Consider the following 20,372-nt stretch of genomic DNA (forward strand, 5'->3'; position numbering starts at 1 on the left):
CAACTCTAATGCAGCATTTGACAGCCTCAAGTTTTCTACCCCTGGTACGAATTCTACAGAGTTCAGGACTTTTGGTGTACATTCTACTTATCTGGAGGTAGAAACACTAACGTCCTGAATGCCTTCTGCCATGGGGGGAGGCCCTCCCCTGTAGCTCAGGGAACACAACGCAGGGCCAGGGAAGTAAATCAGCCAGGTGGAACTAGGAAACTGGCCCTGCCTGTAACACCTGCCTAAGTTCCTTGTCGATAAAGAAAAAACATAGTGTTTTATAGTAAATATTTAATTGGTTCCATCAGTGACTCCAGCACAAGTTTTCCTGAAAGGGAGACAGAATCAAGCGACCTAGAGGTTCATGAGGTGTAGGGATCACCGAGGAGGCTCCCAAAGTCATTAACCCCACTCCACATATCCAGTGGCCTAGTAGAATGGGGGTTGGGCTGATAGAATATGAAGAGAGTAAAGGAATGCAGGGTGAGGAAAATACAGGCCCTGACCCTTTACTTCACCTGCAGGAATGAAAAAGGGCAGGAGATTCTCCCTACACAGAAGGGCTGAAACTAAACAGTCAAGTTCTCAATCTCAAGTAGGGAGGAGAAAGAGATGAGCCTCTTTCCAACTGTCTTGTATTAAGAACCCCTCCCCATGTGGTCTTCTGTAACCTCTGTTCTATATTCCTGATTTCATATTCCAAATTCTGCAGTTCAAATCTAAGTTATGAATTCCGTTCTACCTTCTAGGTTCATGTCCCATTCTGTGACCCAGATCCTTCCCAGCTCCCATCCCTTTTCCCAGCCTGAGTGGAATATGTAGGACCTCACCCCGACTGTGCTAACTTGAAGGTTTCCTCCTTTACTTCTTGAGGCAGTTTTAGGCTTTTCCCTGACAGGAGGGACTTGGCTCAGACTATCCAGCAAGTGGGTGGCCCAGTGGAGACCAGGGAATTCCAGAGAGTCAGGCCTGGTCTGACCTCCTCCCTTCCCACCTCCTCTCTAACCACTCAACACACTACCTTTTGCACAACTAAAGCTAAACACAGGGCTTCCATGGTGATAACCGGAGACCGGTGGCCTTGAGATGAGGAATCTTAGGGGGAAACGTGAGAAGACACAAAATGTTGCTGTTCTTCATTCAGAGAAACTAAAAACTGCTTCCGGCACAGGGGACGGGGGGAGCAGGGAAGGAGGGGAAGGGTCTGGGCAGAGCTGCAAGTCCTCAGAACCCTGTCATCCTTCAGTTTCCCCTTGTCTGAGCTGAGCATGAACCCCCAGAGTCTTCCCAGATCCAAGAGAAAACCAAGACAGCAGGACTGGGAGCTCCTCTGTCCACGGCTGCCCTGAGGGAGAAGGGGAAGGAGGCAGAGGCAGAGGCAGCATCACTGGAGAGGTGAGATCTTCAATGGGATCATGATGCGAGACTCCATGTGTCGCACCAATGGGACTGTGGAAAGAGAGGCAGAGGTCACAGAGGATGCAAAGGTAAGCCAACCCCAAAAGTGGACTTTGAAGGAAGAGGAGGCCTGGGATGCTGAGATGGGGAAAGCCCCACTGCCCTCCTGGAATGGAGAGTGCCCAATTGTGGGATAAAAGGGGATTTGGGTGTTGCCGAGATACAACATTTTTCTATTTTCATAATTATATATTTATGTTCCTGTGATGTGAAAGAATAAGTGGCATAGCAAAAACTGATTTCACAGATAATATTGCTTAAAACAAAGCTAGGTATAGAAGAAAGTAGGGGATTTAAAGAAAAATATCAAGAAAATAATTATAGCCCTAGTATACTGGTAGGACAAAAGCTACGAGGGTGTCCTCAAGTGGCTAAGTTTGAAAAACACTGATTTAGTTCAACTGATTCATTTTACAGATGGGGAGGCTGCAGCCCACAGGAGGTCAGCCCAAGGTCACCCAGGAGGTCAGACTCTTTACTCTTGCTCAGAGCTGTTCAAACATTACCATGCATACAAATTACCTATAGACTCTGATTTAGCAGATGGGGGTGGGAGTTGAGATTTGGCATTTCGAGCAAGCTTCCAGGAGATCCTGATATGATCATTCAACATCACACTTTCAAGAGTGAGGCTCCTGCTAACTCCTTCAGGAAGCGCATCCTCCCCCACACCAGCTGGTAAGTGTGGACGCTTAACTGTAAGCTCTTCAAGGGGAGGGACAGGCTCCTGTTCATTCTGTGTCCCCTAGCCACCTACCCACCGCAGTCCCTGGCACACAGTGAGGGCTCAATCAACACCTCCTAACTCCAAGTGGTTCTCAGGGGTCCCAGCCAGGTGGCAAACACAGCAAACAAAAAACGTCCTCAAAAAATTTGCTGTGTGCTTCCTCTGTGCCACTCTGGGTGAAGCACTTTTCATAACTTAGCTCCTAGAATCTTCCCTCCAGCCCTCTGAGGGAGGCACTATCACTGTCACCATCTTACAGATGAGGAAACAGCCTGAGGTCACAGTGCATAGGGACTGCCTGCGTTTTCATCGCCTGGAGTGCTCACCTAGACCCACTGCCTAGATCATGTGGAGTGTGCCACCAGGATAGAAACCCACTCACTGTCCTAAGAGTAAGTTGCCCATCACTGGAGGCAATCAAGTGAGGCTTGATCTCCTTGCAGAGGGGATTCCATCCTCAGATTGGGCTGTTGGCAGATGACTGCCAAGGGCTAGGCTGACCCCCTCAGAGGAAGCACTCACCTGTGTAATAGACATTTTCGTCCCAGCCCCTCTTCCTCCAGGCAGCATTTCGAGTCTCTTCCCGAGACTGTAGGTCTTTATAGGCTGTGGGAAAGGCATCGGCTCATTCCGTGGGAACAGAGGAGCTGATCCTATGCCTAACACAGGGCCCCCCTCTCATTGCCCCAAACCTTGTCCTGCTGTCTCTTCTCAATGTCTCCAACTGTTAGTGAACACTGTCTGCTTTGACAATCTCATCCCATCAATACATTTGTTGACAACTCCCAACTTTCTGTTTCCAGGCCAGAACTCTCCCTCGGGCTCCACACCCATGTAACCGTTGACGTCTCCACTTGGATGTGTCAGCATCTCATATTCAGCATTTCCAAGGGCCAAAATTACACTCCTGACCCCTTCAATCTGCTCTGCCTAGGGTCACAGTAAGAAACACACAGCTGCTCAAGCAAGAATCTGGAGTTCTCGTCTTCTTGCCTCACCCCACACAGACAATTCATCCACAAGGTCCACTGGCTCCGCCTCGAGACTAACGAATCTACCTGTGGCCTTTTCAGCATCCTCGCTGCCACCACACTAGGCCAGGCCACCATCCTCCTGAACTCATCCGCCTGAACTAGTTTAACCATCTCCTGATGCCCCACTTCCTCTCTTGCTCCCCTACAAAGCACTCTTGGCAAAGCACATGGCGACCAGAGGAATCCTACTGGAACACAAATCAGGTCATGTCATGCTGCTTAAAATGCTGCACCCGTCTCCCGTTTAATTTAGGATAAATCCCAACTCATCCCCACAGGCTGCAAGGCCCAGCCTGATCTGGTATGTCCCTGTCTCCTCCCGCTCTTCACTCTCTCCACACTGGCCTCCTCAGCATGCTTCAAAGGCCTTTTCCCCACCACAGGGCCTTTCCACATGTTGTTCCCTCTACTCACAATGCCCTTCCCTGGCAATTCACAAGCTGGCTCCTTCTCATCTTTTAGCTTAGTTAATATTTTACTTCCTCAGAGAGGCCTTCTTTGTCTATCCAAGCCATTCCCATGTGTTTATCATTTTTCCTTGCCTCTTTATTATTTATAATACTTAGAAATTATGTTTTTGTGTTAGTTTGTGTCTAAGGTGGTATCTCTCCCTGCTAGAATGTAAACTCCTAAAGGGCACTAATGTATTTGCATTGTCTATACAAAGGGACAGTGGGGAAAGGGGACTAGCAGAGGGCCCCTGGAGGGTCCCCAGCCTACCCCAGAGATGATGCACAACGTAGAGCTCTCCTATCTGTGAGAAGAAGCCGCCCACTGCCTCCTGGTTCTCTTGCCGGTACTTGATGGCCCGAGCCCTAGGGACAGCAAGAAGAGTGTGGAACAGAGGCCAGGGCCAGGGCAAAAGGCCCTCTGAGGTGTCCCCAGGCTGATTTCTCAGCCACACCTCAAGGGAGGAGCCAGAGTAGGACCCTCAGCTCTCAGAGATGATCAGGGAAGGGGGGGGTGACAGAGGTACAGCCGGGCTGGGTATTCTACTACTAGAGGAGGGCTCATAATCCTCTAGGAGAGCCTCGCCTCCTGGCTGGATCCTTCTCTTGGATCCATGAGGGGCACAGGATGCCAAGCTCCCTGCCATACAGCCCAGGGAACCAGGCAGGGCAGGTAGGCAGGGTCCCCCCAACCCCTGGCACTGCCACTCACCAGTTGTTCCCCCACTCAATCATGGTTCCTGGCTGAAAGAGAACCAGAGGAAAGAATGGAAATGAGCCCCCATCTCAGATTCCAAATGTCACAGCTAGGTGGAGATGGGAAATTGACCTGTCTCCCCAGCCCCAGGGACCACCTAGCCTCATTCAGGGGCCCTACCTCACACCTGGGTGTGCACATGTGTGCATGTGTGTACATACCTCTGTTCTGAGCCCATAGGGAGGGAGAGGCCAGACGCCCCAGTCTAGGTGCTAGGGCACAGGACCCCCCCCCCCATGTCAGGGTATCTGTAAAGCAGCACCACAGCAGGGAAAGCATGAGGCAGGCAGGGATCCGGCGAGGGGGAGGCACCTTGAGCTTGTATGTCCTCAGCTCATAGATGTTGGGACCTGCTCTGGGCTGTGGCTCGTTCCAGAAGCTGAACTCAAGGAGCATCTGGTTTCTCCTGGACAGCAGCATCTGGCTCCGCTCCTTTCGGAACTCCAGGTACTCCTGCAGGTGAGGCAGTCTGGGCATGGTGGCCATGAAGAGCCCCCCACCCTGCAGTGTGTCCCCATGGGGTAGTTAGTGGTGGCAGCCCCCAGCACAGGGCTGAGCCAGAGCCAATGTTCAGAGAGGTTTGTGGAGCAGACACCGACATACCTTGTTGGTTTTGAGCTTGTTCATGCAGTCCATGAGGGCTGGGTAGCCGCCTGAGAATCGCCACAGGTGTACTGTTGTATGGGGGAGAAAGCGGCAGGTACAGGTCAGAGGGCTGCTGGGACTCTGCCCTGCTTACCCCAAGGCTGGCTACGAGCATATGAGATGGGGGGAAGTCTCCAGCTGGGTCTCCTTAGCACCAGGACTGTCTGAGTTCCCTTTGCTTTGGTGGAGGATAGCACTGGCCAGGGGATAACCCCAGACACAAGCCCAGGAGACCTAGGTTTGAGCTCCAGGTCTGCCAGCTGGCCTTTGACCCCCTCCAGGCTCCATGTCCTCATCTTGAAAATGGGAATAATATTTCCACCCAACTTTCCTTAAATAGCACAAGAGGATCAGATGTGTCCCTGCACCCAAGGCACAACAGCACACATGAAGCTGACCACCAGGCCTATGACAGAAAGGTTGGACAAAAGGAGAGTAGGTCTGATAGGCTAAGATGAAATATTCTAAAACAGTGAATTAAAAAAAAAAAAAACCAAGGACCAGACCAGCAGCACAGTGTGCTAGGACATCTGTTTAGGGTAGGGGACATATCCAGAGATGCTAAGCTATGTACCATCTCTCAATGGAGACCCAAGAGATTGTGACAGGAGATGCCTCTGGGGCAGAGAACAGAGGCCTGGGGCTCGTGGGCAGAAGGGAGGCTTGCTTTTCACTGAAAACTCTTTGTACTGTTTGAATTTTTTTTATCATAGCCCCCGTGCTGGGTCAAATGGTGTCCCCCTTCCCCTGAAGTTCATGCCTACCCCGAACCTCAGAATAGGACCTTATTTGGAAATAGGGTCTTCATAGATGCAATCAAGCGCAGATGCCATTATACTGGGCGGGCCCAAAATTCAATGACTGGTGTCCTCATGTGAAAACGGAGAGTTGGACACAGACACCAAGAGGACACCATGTGAAGACAGAGGCACACAGGGAGAACACTCTGTGACAACAGTGGCAGAGATGGGAGGGATGCATCCATAAGCTGGAAAGCCAAGGATTCCCAGCCAGAAGCTGGAAAAGGCAAGATAAGATTCTCCCCTAGGGTGTCTGGAGAGAGCGTGGCCCTGCCAACACCTAGATTGCAGACTCCTGGGCTCCAGAACTGGAAAGCACAGATTTCTGTTCTTTTAAGCCACCCAGCAGTTGGCACTTTGTTACAGCAGCCCTAGGAAACTACTACACCTTCCAATAAAAAAGGTGAAAGAGAAGAAAGGAAACAGTCTGCCATCCCTGGGAGCACGGCTGGGGCCGAGGGAGGAAGGTCTCCCAAGAGTCCATTAGGCAGGTTAGAGCTGAGGGCAGTTGGCTGACCAGGAGTTTGGAAGCTCAGACTTTTGTTCCTTCCCACCCTCAGCCTATTCCTTACCTCCTTCTGACTCCATCTGTGCCTTGATTTTCCTATCTGCAAAACGGTCTGACCCTAGAGTTTCAAGGCCTCTTTCCCAAGGGAAACACCAAAAACAGTGTATGGATGGAAGTCTACCAAGACCAGGAATGCTGGCCAGTAGAAGAGAGATAAAGGTCATGCTGAGGACCAACAGGGAAAAGTTATAGGCAGGGCATCCTAGGCCCGTGAGAAGAGCCGATGAGGACCGCATTTAGAAAGATCCCTCTGAGTGCCGCTGCAGAGAGGGAGTGGAGGGTGGCCAGGCATGAGCGGTGCCAGAGACCTGGGCTGGGTGGCAATGGCACGGGGGAGGTGGGCACCTCACCTGCCTGGTCCTGCTCCCCGTACCATGTGTTCCAGTTGCCCACGAGCGAGCAGGGGTAGTCCTCATCCAGGTGCAGCTTGGGCAGCACAGCCTCCCTGGGGGATGGGGAGGGGAAGAGAAGGGGGAGGGCTCACACCAGCCACCAGGGCCCCTGAGATAAGGGTTCCAACTCAGGCCCTCAGGGCTGGGCCTCAGTCTCCCCATCTGTAAGATGCAGAGGCTAGACAATTCATCCTTAGGATTTTGGAGTATGAAATCTACATCTCCTAGATTTCTGCAAGGAGAACGGGGCCAGGATGGAGTCTTGTGCCCAAGCAGGGGATGGGACAAGCAGAGGGAGGGGGAAGCTCACGTCAGGCTGTTGTAGGCATCCAGACACTCAGGCTTCACATTGTGAACTGCAATAGAGGAAAGAGAGAGGGAGGTGAAACAAGGGGTGTGTGTGTGTGTCTGTGGGGAGCTGGGTTGGGGGTTGTCCCACAGGGCCAGGGCTCCCAGGACAGCTCAGGATATCCCAGCCCCTCTCGTGTCCCAGCTGAAGCCTCGCAGGCCCCTAGAGGCCCCGAGAGGGCGGGCTGGCTCAGCAGCCACTCACACTGGATCTTGTAGAGGTTGCTGGTTTCCTTCTTAGATAGCAGGGTGGAGTGGGCATCCTTCCGGGGATCCACCTTGTGTACGAAGAGGGAGCGGAACCAGCTACCTTCATTGTCCTTGGAATAGAAACTGCAGAGCAGAGGCATTCAGGAGGACAAAAAGAGGTGGGGATAGCCCTGGCTCTTCCATCTGCTCAGCTATCCTGCCCCCCGACCCCTCAGATATCTTGATGACCCACATCTCTAGGAATAGGGCCATGGAATCCAGTGGCGGCTCCAGAGTGTAAAACATCACTGGAGCCAGCTGAACAGACCTGGTCCCTTTCCGAGATTATGGCTGCCCAGTTTGCTTCTTGAAGCTTTGCAGGGCCTCGGGAGGCCAGGAGAAGCAGCTCCACCTCCCACCTCTCTCCAGCCTCCCTGCCTACCTTAACCCCCTTCCAAGGGGGCTCCTTGGGGCACACATCTGCTCCACTTGGGGCACATATCTGCAGCCCTCTGCCAAGAGGATCCACCCCAAACCCACCTTGCCTGATGTCCAAAACCCATAACAGCCCAACCTATCTTGCCAGCCCTCCTTGCTGTCCCCTCCATCCAGCTCTCCAGATCTGCTCCTCCCCGAACGTACCAGGCTCTTGTCCTCAGTGCTTTATTTGCAATTTCTGTCCCCTCTGCCAGAAGCCTATACTCATTGTCCTCTCCAGTGCTCACACTACACTTGGCCTGTGCCCCCTCCCAGCCCCCACAAATGGGAAGCCAAAGAAAAATAAACTTTGTCCCTGAGGAAGTCACAGTCCACTGGAAGAAGCAGGCTTTGGAACATAATTATAGCCAGAGGCATTTGGGAGAGCCTAGGTGAGCAAGCCTTTGGCAGCCTGGGCAAACTCTCCAGAGGAGGTGATCTGACCAGTCTCTGAATCTCCAGGGCTGATTTAGTGGATCACAGCAGATAGAGGGGATGAAAAGGCATTGCAAGGCAAGATTCATTCATTCATCCAGGCAACACTTAATTGACAAATAGCCACCCTGTGAACCTGGCTAAGGTGGAAAGAAAGGAAAGGAAAGGGACGGGAAGGGAAGTGTTCTGTTCAGAGCAGGGGACAGTCCTGCCAGACCTAACTATACTTCCCACACAAAGTCCCGGTAGGGGCGGGGCTTATTTTTAGGAGGCCAGAGGCTATAAATCTTCCTGGTAGCAGCAGTGATATAATTGGTAGTCAGGCCTGAAAAGCCAGTCTCCTGCGGGATGATTTCTAGCCAGGGAGCCTGGCAGCGGGGGCCTTAAAGTGCCAGCAAGTTCGCTCCTTTTTCAATCTTTTTCTATGACTAAAATAAAAATTGTCTTGCAAATCAAAGTATTATTTTTTTCCAAAATATGGAGCAGCCACTGGGACTGATGAAATAAAAAAAAGCATCTTTAAGTTGTAAAACATTTGTATGAACACAGAGAAAGATGATTAAGGATTTGTCCCAAATCTAATACTGCTTACCTGGGAGAGGGGAGAGGGAGATGGTCAAATTTTTATTTATTCACTATAGTTCTTTGTAAAGCTAAAAAAATTATTTTAAGTGTTTCTGAATTCATAGGTTTTCTGTCATTGTGCCTGTATTTGTTTCATTAACAAAAACCAAAAAGACAATTATCATCAGATCATCAGTGTGGTTCCATGAAATTTGGTGACCAGAATAAGGGGGCTTCGCTATAGATACTTCCGCTGAGGACAGCCTCTGTGTCAGGGATCCGTGATCGGCTTCTCAGAAGCATGATCCTGCCGCATCTATGTAATGCTGATATTGTGTTCAGAACTATTAGTATCCCCAGTTTTGAGATGAGAAAATAGTCAGGGGGTTGAAGGAACTTGCCCAAGGTCACATAGTAAATCAGGGGCAGAACTGAGGCAAGAACAAACCCAGAGTTCTTTCCTCCAAAGCCAGCCCCCCACCTCAGGTTTGAGCACCGACCTGGGGGAGCATCAGGCACATACTGGGAAGAACCAGGTGTTTCAACAAAGCCACTGGCAGAGAGATCTGACCTTTGGTTTGAATGTAGAGGGGATGCTTCCCTTGGAAGGGGTGGGGGCAGGGAAAACAGTGGCTCCTACTTACTGTCAGCCAAGACCTTTGCTCTGGGACTGGGCTTTGAGTAATTTATTAACATCAGTACTGACCAAGATAAACAGCCAGGAGGAGAGCCCTTGGAGAAAGAGTGGGGGGCTAGAATGCTCTCTACTCTGGGGAAAAGGCAGGGGGATCCAGGAGCTCTGGTGGGCTCCCATCTCTTCCCCTCACTCTCTAATCTTTCATGCCTACAGGCCTCAGTTTCCCCGTGTGTCAAACTAGCAAGCTGGAGTAGCCTCTCTCGAAAGATTTTTTCTCCAGGTAAAACCCAAGATGGGACCTGTCCAAGATCCCAGGTCAGGGTGTGAACTCCAAACCAGTGTCCATAGGCTCACATTCTCAAGAATTCAAATTTCACTTTCTCAGTGAAATCACAATAGTCTCCTAACCTAGAACTCCCCAACCCCTCTCACCCTGCCCTCTATTTTTCCATAGCTCCTTCTAACACATTATACCTTGTTTTTTCTTTGATTATGTGCCTTGTTTATTGTCTCCCCACTAGAAGCAGCCCCGCAGCGACAGAGATTTTGTCTGTCCCATGTATCCCAGTGCCTGGCACATTGCTGGGCACCTGGCATGTGCTCAGTGTGCATGTGGGAAATAAATGAAGGAGTGGCGGGAAGCGAAGACAGAGCTGCTTAAAGACAATAAAAGCTGGAAGGTAAGGAATGAGAGAAAGGGTGGCTCAGAATGTGGATGCAGGGCTCAGGACCCCTTACGCTCCCCACCATCAGCAGCAGAATTAGTGCTTAAGAGCACAGATTCTGGATGAATCCAGGTTCTAATCTCAGCTCAGCTTCATCTCTGGGCTTGATATGCCTTATCTGTAAAACAGGGGCATTAGGATGGGTCTTCTAGAGAAAGGGCCTGACATGGCAATGCAGCTAGTATGACTGTTTCTACCAAACTTCCTAACTGATCTCCCGGCTCCCGCTCCTTCCCCACTCTTCCTAATCTGCCCATCCATCTTTGTAAAGCACCGTTTTGGTGATGCTATTGCTCGCTCAGAAGTCTTCTATGGCTCCCCACCGTGTACAAAACAAAGGCTGGACGTCTCCACTTGGAATTCTAGCTCTCATGTACTTTGCCAAGCTTCCCACAAAGCCAGGATTCACTACCCCAGTGGTTCTGAAACGCACAGCATTAATGTCACCTGAGATATTCTCAGGCCCCACCCTAGACCTAGGGCAACAGAAACTCTGGGGGTGGGCCTAGCAATCTGGGTTTTTAACAAGCCCACCAAGGGACTCCGATTCCTGCTCAAGTTTAAGAACCACTGCTCTAAGGGCGCCTGGGTGGCTCAGTCATTAAGCATCTGCCTTCAGCTCAGGGTGTGATCCCGGGGTCCTGGGATCGAGCCCCGCATCGGTCTCCTCCACTGGGAGCCTGCTTCTTCCTCTCCCACTCCCCCTGCTTGTGTTCCCTCTCTCGCTGGCTGTCTCTCTCTGTCAAACAAATAAATAAAATCTAAAAAACAAAAATCACTGCTCTAGAGCAGTCCCAATCCCCCCCCCCCCTTTTTCATGTCATCTTAGGAATGCCAAAGATTCTGGTATCTCAACTATATAAAGAATGCCTCTTAGGCCTAGAAAAACACAACACAGCTTTGTCCAATCTATGGGAAGGAGCTGCCCCAGATGCACCAGTTTGGCCCCTTCCACAAAAACACCTCTCACATTTCCCTATCAGGCTTTTCACCGTTTTCATCTCTCTTGTCTCCCCAGCCACATCCGAAGTCACTAGCTAATGTCCCCCCCATCCCCCCATGGTACACAGCACAGTGCTTTTGGCATGGGAGTTGCTCAACAAATATTTGTCTGGGATGAGAACTTTTCAGTAGATGTCACATTTGCACTCTCGATAGGGATCAACAGTCTGATGCCCCCCCCTCAACGTGAAATCGCTCCAGAATGTTCTCTGGATTTATATGTTAGGAAGCTCAGCTCCATGCACATTCTGAAATACTCTCCTGTTTTGAGCTGGCTGACTGCAGAAAGGGACCATGTTTCTTTCTTTCTTTCTTTTTTTTTCTTTTAAGATTTTATTTATTTATTTGACAGAGAGAGAGACACTCAGCGAGAGAGGGAACACAAGCAGGGGGAGTGGGAGAGGAAGAAGCAGGCTCCCAGCAGAGGAGCCCGATGCGGGGCTCCATTCCAGGGCTCTGGGATCACACCCTGAGCCGAAGGCAGACACTTAACGACTGAGCCACCCAGGCACCCCAGGGACCCTGTTTCTGCTTTGTTCCAGAAGTGTATCTTGAGAAGACACACCAGGAGAACTAACAGAACTGAAGTTCTGGAGTGCCTGGCTAGCTGTTGGTAGTGCATGTGACTCTTCAAGCCCCATGTCGGGCACAGAGCTTACTTAATAAGAATAAAAGAAAAGAACTGAAGTTCTGTTCATGGGATTACTAGTGCAACAGTAACAACTGCTATTTATTGAACAATTACTATGTGCTACGGACTAATCCTCACAATACGTTTTTCAGGAGGATGAGGCTCAGGGCTTTCCCGTGCCTTATTCAAGGATGGCTAATTAATGGGCAAGAGGATGCTAATTCACATCCACCTGACCTCAAAGCCCACTCTCTCTCCCCCAGCAGCCCCCAGACCTCAGAGGTCAGAAAAACTACTGCCTGCCGCTCTAGTGACTCCAGAGAAATAGGGGATGAGCTAAAGGTCAGCGGGAGGGGATGTTCCTAGGTATCCAAAGGGAGACCAGGGCCTAAGTACTATGAAGCAGTTCTTGAGTGACTTGCTAAGTATGAATCCAAGTGCCTTCACAGCAATCCTGCAAAAATGCCCAGCAGGGATTACCATCCCCACTTTACAGAAAAGGAAACCAAGGTTCACGGAGGTTCAGCACCTCATCCAAGCCAGTGAGGAGCATCAGGTGGCCTTTATGTCCCATGCTCCTTTTGTGGCCTCTGGATATTTGCCACACAAATAGCTCTACCACCTACTGATTCTGCTACCCTGGGGAAGTAAAGTCCCATCCCCAGCCTCAATTTTCTCATCTGGAAAACAGCGGGCTCATAGAAGATGATCTCCCCAAGGCCATTTCAGCCCTGATTATATTATAAGGGGTTCCTGAAGAAACTGTCTGAACAAGGGCAACATCTGTTGCATGTTCACCAGAGGCTAAAAGCCTCACATATGTGATGTGGCCTTTTAACCTCAATAACTCTATGAGATACATACTATTTATTACTCCTATTTTACAGATGAGGAATCTGATACTTTAAGAGGCCAAATGACTTGCCCAAGGTCACCCCACTAAGAAAGGCTGAGTTAGATTTGCTGGTGCCAGACAAACTCCAGGCTCTTTCCATGATAGAACGGTTCTCCCCAATTATTGGGCAGTCCGGGTGGGGGCGCAGGCCTGGCTCCTCTTTCCCAACAGCCCAAGAGCCACGCTGCACAGTGCTCATGGCAAGGACTAACAGAACTCTGCACCTTCACGCCTGGGCTGCTGGACAGGAGGGCCCCCTGCTTCCTTTCCACAGGTGGGGGGAGACAGGTGTCTTCACTTCTTTAGCAATATGTTCTTGAGCATACTATCCTGAACCCTGTTCTAGGGGCTGGATTAACAGAAAAATGACATGACACGCTAGTTGGGGAGACAGGCAAGTGTGTCTAGAGGGTGATGAGGAGATGGGGAAAGTACAGGGCCCTGGAGACGAAGGAGGGAGGGGCTGCTCAGGCCCGGTCAGGGAGGCCAAACCCTGCCTCAGTCCAGAGCAGGGCCCAAACAAAAGCCCAGGCTGAGCGCATGGCCAAGCCAGCCTCCTTCTCCCAGGAGGCCACCAGTTGTGGTGCAAAGAGCAGTGGTTGTTAGGAGACTTGTGTGCCCAGACCCAATGCCACCCCGAGACACCGGAGGGAGTGACCTTGGGCAACTCCCATCCCTTCCCAGGCTTCCTTTGCCCCACTTGTACTGTTCAGGATTGGGGCGCAAAGGGTCCGTGCAGCCATGGCCTTGGGAGTGCCCCCATTGCTCCCCGTATCTCTTCCTCCTAGAACTTCCCGAGGGAGGAGCCGCCTCTCCTAGAAGCCCCCAGGGGTTGCTATTTCACAATCACCCCAAAGGCCTAAAGAAGGAGCCACTCCAGCCCTCTGCCCCGTTCCCACTCTCCAGGGCCCAGGACATGCCCCTCCCTTTCACCCCATCTTTCATTCTGTGCCCAGAGCCAGGTACCCACTAGGACAAAGACCCTGCGCATATCTCACCCGTCTCTCACAATCTTTGGCGAGAGCTCCTCCCCAGGCCTCGATCTTGCCCCCGCCTCTAACCCATAGATTCCAAGCCGGAGTCTGCCCATCCCCCAGACCCAGACCCTGGCCCCCGCCCCTGCACCTCCCGCGCGCGCGCGCCGCTCCCCAACCCTCGGCCCGGCTCTTACCGCACAGCAGCCGCCACGTCCCCAGTGCGGGGCCTGGGGCCCCCCAGTAGCCGCCGCGCGGCCGCGGAGATGCTGCACAGCCGCGGAGCCATGTTGGAGCGGCGCAGGTTGGAGAAAGGTCCCGCCCCCGAACCCGGCGGCGGGGCGGGGCTTAGGGGAGCCCCGCCCCACCCGGCTCACCCGCCTCCTTCAGCGAGCAGTCAGGTGGGCGTTGCCGCCGGGCGTCCCCCAACTCCACAAAGGCTGGGCTGAAGACAGTTTCCTGTCTTTAGAGCCCCTGCAGCTCCAGTACTGACTTGCACTGTGACCTTGACCAACGCCTTTGCCCACTCTGGGCCCCAGTGTCCACCTCTGTAAAATGGGAGCGTCGAACACTAGCGGTTCTTAATTGGGCACTTAAGATTAGCGGCAGAGGGTCAGTCAGTAGGCTCACCTGAAATTGTGCGTTTTTCAGGGGAGGAGGGATCCACAGGCAGTATTTAGCACATTATCAAAGGAACAAACCCCTAACAATCTAAGACAGTTGGGCAAGCCTCCCGGCCACGAGTACGTTTTCTCTCCATCTCCTTTTCTGTCTTCATCCCGTTTTACCATCTCTACCTGGGCATCCTGGGCACCATGCCCTCTCCTGGCCCTGCCCGGCTCTTTTGTCTTCCTTCCAAACTAATCCATTCTCAGTCCACAATTCCCCAGGTCACAGACCTCAGCAAAAGGAGAGAGTTTTCAGACACCACGAGGGGCCCTGGATCCCTGGGTGCATGCATGGATACTCGCAAGCACTCCCCCAAAGAATATCCACCCACCGACTGCTGACCGGTACCTCCCTGCTGGTATGCTTGGCAAGGGGGAATGGAGGGCATGCATTAATTTTGTTAATCCTTCAGCAAAGATTGAGTCAGCATGGCTATCACCTGTGTTAAGCTCTTAGACACTAAATGTAGACAGGACAACAAGCCCCCAGCCCTCTTGGGACTTGAGGTCTGGTAAGGGAGACAAAATCAAATCAACATTGACTTGGAGCCCCTTCAGGACAGATGCCTTAGGCTGCTGTCCCCTCACTTCTCCTGCCTGATACATTAAATATTTACTGAATAAGTGAAAAATATACACAAAAGTATTTTGCCAATTACAGTGCAGACCATGAAGAAATATGGGGAGCTGTGAGGACTTACAATGGGTGGAGAAGAAAAAAAAGGGAGATCCTCTATACACTTGAGGGTCAGTGATGACTTCTGTAAGGAAGTGAGGCTTGTACTGTGATTTTTCCCCCTGCATTTTCTAAAGGAACATGTATTATATGTGTGATTTATTTAAAAAGGAAACTATATCCTCATGATAAATGGAAAACCTGGATCAATTGTCATAAACAGGCAGAACTATTGAAATAAATGTAATGGACACAACGCTGTGGCCACTGCCTTATAGCTAAGGCAGAAGGCTGTGAGCAGCCTGTGTTAACAAAGAAGAGCACAGGGGCTCCTGGGTGGCACAGCGGTTAAGCGTCTGCCTTCGGCTCAGGGCGTGATCCCAGCGTTGTGGGATCGAGTCCCGCATCAGGCTCCTCCGCTACGAGCCTGCTTCTTCCTCTCCCACTCCCCCTGCTTGTGTTCCCTCTCTCGCTGGCTGTCTCTATCTCTGTCAAATAAATAAATAAAATCTTTAAAAAACAAAAAACAAAAAAAAATGAGTCTGGGTGGCTCAGTCAGTTAAGTGTCTGCCTTCAGCTCAGGTCATGATCCCAGGGTCCTGGGATCGAGTCCTACATTGGGCTCTCCGCTCAGCAGAGAGCCTGCTTCTCCTCCCTCTGCCTGCTGCTCCCCTGCTTGTGCTTTCTCCCTCCCTCTTTCTCTCTGTCAAATAAAATCTTTTTAAAAAATGAAAAAAAAAAACAAAGAAGAGCATGGACACAGCTGGGACCAGTGGCTCCTTGGGCTTATCCGAAGGACCAAAAGGAAATAAGCTCCCCCTTCTGGAAGTTGGTGTGATGGGAGGCTCCCCAGTCCCAGCCACTCAGGAAAAGCCCACATGGGTAGATGGAGGTGAAACAAATGAGTTGTCGCTGGTATCCTGTGGAAGAGCTTTCCTTCCCTTAGGCTCTGAGTGTGGTAGACCTGGAGAGGCAGAAATGACGGGCTCCATCGGGCCTCCCAGGAAGCCTGACTTTGGACCTAAGCTTGAAAGGATAAGTAGAGAGAGTTTGCCAGGAGAAGGGAGCAGGGCAAGGGGAACCTTAGGCAGAGAACGCAATGTGTGCATAGTATGTGAAAAGGAAGAGACATGTTAGAAATGTTTAGCACAATCAAATATAATCAAAGGGTGGAGGTTATGTGGAGGCAGCTTCTCACTCAGTACAAAGAAATCCTCTCCAACAATGGCGTGAGCAGCCTTGGTGACCTGTGACTGAATTATGCCAACAGAGGCTACGGAACAATACATTGGCCATGTGGTAGAGGACATTTGGTAATGAACCCACGGGAAGCCAGAACCCATGGACAGAAAGGGGTTGGCCTTCCTGGTCTGGGGTGAGAGTTTTCACCGAATTCCAGATGTTTCTGGCCACCTCTGCTGGGGAGAAGGAGGAAGGACTGACTTGTAGCCTCCTCACACTGGTCTGACATTTCCAAGAGGGTTTCCCCATTTCCACCCACTTAAGTGGGGCAAGAGGATAAAACTAGGCAGTTTTAGGAGCATGGTCCCACTCCTATCCAGGACAGATGGGAGATGGGTCTTCTTCCCCACATCATATGAACCACAGTGTGGCAGCTTATTGGAAATGCAGCTTTGAGACCCCAAACCCAACCCCAGCTAGGGTGACCAACTCATTTTAGTTTACTCTAGACTTTCCCAGTTTTAACACTGGAAGACCTCCATTCAGGAAACCCCTCTATCCCGGGGAAACCAGGAGATTTGGTCATCCTAATCATGGCTCTATCCCTCTCCTCACAACACATACCCACTTCATTCCAGAGTCTTTTCCTTGCTTAACTACATTTACCTTGCTTGAAGGAGTAGGGCACAGGGCTCTCTTTGTGGCATTCAGTAACATGCAATGCTGGTTAACCGAGCAGCTGGTATGAATGGTTCCCTGACCCATGGACTGTGCATTCTGGGCAGCAAACCAGGTAGATGTTGGACAGCAATTCTATAAATAAGGAATTAGACCATTTCCAATTACCATGGAATAAATTACTCCCAAAATCTAGCAGCTTGAAACAATAAACAATTATTTCACATGGTTCCAAATAGGTCAGAAATTCAGGCATGAGTAGTTAGCTGGCTCAGGGTCTTCCACAATGCTGTGGTCAAGATGTCAGCTTGGTAGGGTACCTGGCTGGCTCAGTTGAAAGAGCATGGACTCTTGATCTTGGGTTTGTGAGTTTGAGCCCCACAGTGGGTGTAGAGATTATTGACATAAATAATAAATTAATAAATTAATATATATGTCAACTTGGTCTGTGGTCATCTGAAGGCTTGACTGGGGCTGTGGGACCTGCTTCCAAGGTAGGTTGCTCACACACCTGGCAAGTGAGTGCTGGTTCTTGGCCAGGGGCCTCAGTTCCTTGCCCCATGGACTTCTCCAGGCACTGCTTGGGTGTCTTTGCCTCATAGCAGCAGGCTTCCTCCAGACCAAGTGATCCAAGAGAGAGGAAAGTGGAAGCTTTAAAGACTCTTGTGACCTTGGAAATCACACTTTGTCATTTCTGCATGTCCCATTGGTTACACAAGTCAGCCCTGCTCAGCGTGAGAGGGGGCTTTACAAGGGCGTAATTACCAAGATGTGAGAGTCATGGGGGCCGCCTGGGAGTTTGGCTACCATGATTAGGTTTTGTACTAGGACCCAACTTAATTATTGGGACTGGACTTAGCATTGCAAACCATCTTCTGTGAGCAGATCTCCCCAGCATCATTGTCTTCCGTCCTAGGATCTCTCCCTCCCCTTCCTCTCTGAGCTCCCTTCCTGCCCACCACTGAGTCTGTGACATCTCTTTCTCCCAGATCTGTCCATCCCTCCCCTCTCTGCAGAGAGCTGACCCATCTCTTCTCCTCCCTCCTTTCCCAACGCTGCCCTCACGGTATTCACCTTCATAACTCATGACCAAGGCCTGCTGCCCAATCTGTGAGATGAAATGAGAGGAGCCAGCGACAAAGACAGATGGGCAGAGCCGGGCGGAGAGGAACAGGCAGGTTCATAAGTGTAAAATATGAACAAACCTGCCATCATCTATTCTCTGGGACAAATACATCATCACCAAATGGGCTGCAGAAGAGCAAAGAGACAAATTACCCAGCTGTGGCAGTGTCACCTGTTCCTTATCGATGGGCTTTTATGCTCAGGCCCAACTGCTCTCTGAGAATTGCATTCCCTAGCTCCTACGGGACCCCAAACAGGAGGGACAGGGACAAGAAAGCTTTTATGTTTTGGCTAGGGCACGAGCCACACTGCCAAGTTCTGCCTTTCTGTAGTATGCATCATATGCAAATACGAATTATGTGACTCGGACACAGCGCCACAGAAATGTTAACAAAATGCCACTCCATGTGCAAATTGGAAATCACACAAACATCGGAAAAAGAAAACATTTTTACTCCTTAACCTATTGAACAAACTCCAAAGCCACCGGGGATAGAATGAATGAAAACCTGTTCATGCTACTGCCACAAGGCGGCGCCACTTTAGTGGGGAAAACAAATGACCACCTTCTGCGTCCTTGATGAGCAAATCACACTGCTAACGTGCTTTGGACTCTAGCAACCGCTTTTCGTGCCCGTTAAGCCTTTATTTTGCCCTTAGCTGTCATTACAAACCACTTTGAAAAGCTATAACAACATCATTCAAGCATTTACAAAGTAGAGATGCTAGTGCTGAAAAACACACCCCAAATCAATACCTTTGGAGTGGATACTGGATGTGATAAACACTACGGAGGAGACTGAATCACCTCTTTGACAGGTGGTGCTGTTAATTTGGAAGAGTCCCCACGGGTACAGAGAGTGTTGCAAAGATACAAAGCAGCATCAACAGCAAAAATATGGTAAGACGTTTGTAGATTTATGAGCTGTGTGAGCACATTCCATCACCTACTTTACATTCATTCCTAAGGAAAAACCGGTCTTGGAATACGAAGTTTTGAATCCTGTGAAGTTTACAGAAGGCATCCTTCCTGAAAAATGTGACTTTCCTGGACCTCCCCGGCTATACTGGCATAAATGCAGCTCCTCGAACCTGCTCTTGGAAGAGGATTCATGGGTGGAATTGTGTCCTGTGAAATTATAGAAAATATATGTTCTGTCTGTGCCTTCAGTTCCTGGCACAAAGCTCCTAGAACCCTTTTTATTTCCTAAGTGATAAGAGTGCTACTAGCACCTTTCGTTCAGGTATTCGGTCTTTGACCCTGATTCCTGACTCAGAGCTCTTAAATCCCTTGGAATTTCCCCGGTGATAGGAACATATTTTGTTCTAATGAGGCAATGCCTTGGGGGATCCTGGATGGGGGTGGGTCATCAGAAAGATGAAGCCATCATTAGAAGCTTGGAACTTTGAGCCCCAACCCCCTTCCTCCTGGAAGGGGAGGGGACTGGAGGTTGAGTTAATAACCAATCATGCCTACTAACAAGATGAAGCTGCCTTAAAAATTCCAAGTGTAGGGGGTTCAGAGAGACTCCAGGTTGGTGAACATATCCATATGTTTGGAAAGTGGTGTATCCCCAACTCTATGGAGACGGAAATTCTTGTTCCCTGGATCCTTCCTGACTTTACCCTATATTCCTCTTCATTTCGCTGTTCATCTGTATCCTTTATTATATAATAAAACAGCCCAAGTGTTCCCCTGAATTCACCAAGCCATTCTAGCAAATTACCAAGTCCAAGGCGGAGGTCATAGGAACCCCAATTTGTAGCCAGGAAGTCAGAAGGACTGACGATTGGTGTCTGAAGGAGGAGTAGTCTCACGGGACTGTGTCCTTAACCTGTAGGGTCTGCACTAACTCTAGTTAGTGTCAGAATTGAATTGAATTGTAGGACCTCCAGCTGGTGTCCCAGAGAATTGTTTGGAGTGAAAAAGCCCCAGATTTGGTGTCAGAAGCATAGAGAGCGTGACAGTAAAGGAGAAACATAGGAGTGTTTGCCCATTCATGTCCCCTAAATAAGAGATACTGAAGTCCCAATCCCAGTCCCTCAGAATGTGACCTTATTTGGAAATAAGGTCTTTACAGAGGTAATCAGGTTAAAATGAGGCCATTAGGGTGGGTCCTTATCCAACATGACCCATGTCTGCGTGGAAAAGGGAAATCTGGGCACGGGGCAGGCATGCAGATGTTGTGCAGACACAAGGAGATGCCGTGTGCAGGCTAGTGATGTCCCCACCAGCCAGTGGACATCTGGGGACACCGGCAGCTGGAAGAGGCAAAGAAGGAGCCTCCCCTCCAGGTTTCAGAAGGAGCGTGGCCCTGCTGACTTCTGGTTCTTGGACTTCTAGC

General features: G+C 50.4%; 1 protein-coding gene across 2 annotated transcripts; it reads right to left on the reverse strand.

Annotated features, from left to right (window-relative positions):
• Positions 1–1,115: 1,115 nt before the first annotated feature.
• NIPSNAP1 (nipsnap homolog 1) lies at positions 1,116–14,018 on the reverse strand. Of its 2 annotated transcripts, XM_040619709.1 has the most exons (10): positions 13,896–14,018; positions 7,375–7,502; positions 7,132–7,177; positions 6,780–6,874; positions 5,020–5,090; positions 4,729–4,869; positions 4,372–4,403; positions 3,931–4,025; positions 2,699–2,782; positions 1,116–1,440 (listed from the first exon to the last, which is right to left on the reverse strand). In XM_040619709.1, the coding sequence occupies exons 1-10, from the start codon at positions 13,985–13,987 to the stop codon at positions 1,376–1,378; spliced, it is 849 nt and encodes a 282-aa protein (XP_040475643.1). In that variant the 5' UTR covers positions 13,988–14,018; the 3' UTR covers positions 1,116–1,375. The 2 variants fall into 2 exon arrangements, with proteins under 2 accessions (XP_040475643.1, XP_040475644.1); XM_040619710.1 differs by lacking the exons at positions 3,931–4,025; positions 4,372–4,403.
• Positions 14,019–20,372: the final 6,354 nt, after the last annotated feature.

This window comes from Ursus maritimus, unplaced genomic scaffold (assembly GCF_017311325.1).
Source record: "Ursus maritimus isolate PB19 unplaced genomic scaffold, ASM1731132v1 scaffold_33, whole genome shotgun sequence".
NCBI classification, from domain to species: Eukaryota; Metazoa; Chordata; class Mammalia; order Carnivora; family Ursidae; genus Ursus; species Ursus maritimus.

What these genes read in the sequence shown, in the direction of transcription:
- NIPSNAP1 (XM_040619709.1), bottom strand. Translation starts at nt 13,987, where the DNA reads ATGGCTCCGCGGCTGTGCAGCATCTCCGCGGCCGCGCGGCGGCTACTG. An exon ending in TGAGGACATACAAGCTCAAG is followed by an intron (nt 4,404 to 4,728) that starts GTGCCTCCCCCT and finishes GTTCTCTTTCAG; the next exon opens with CCAGGAACCATGATTGAGTG. An exon ending in CGAAAATGTCTATTACACAG is followed by an intron (nt 1,441 to 2,698) that starts GTGAGTGCTTCC and finishes CTCTTTCCACAG; the next exon opens with TCCCATTGGTGCGACACATG.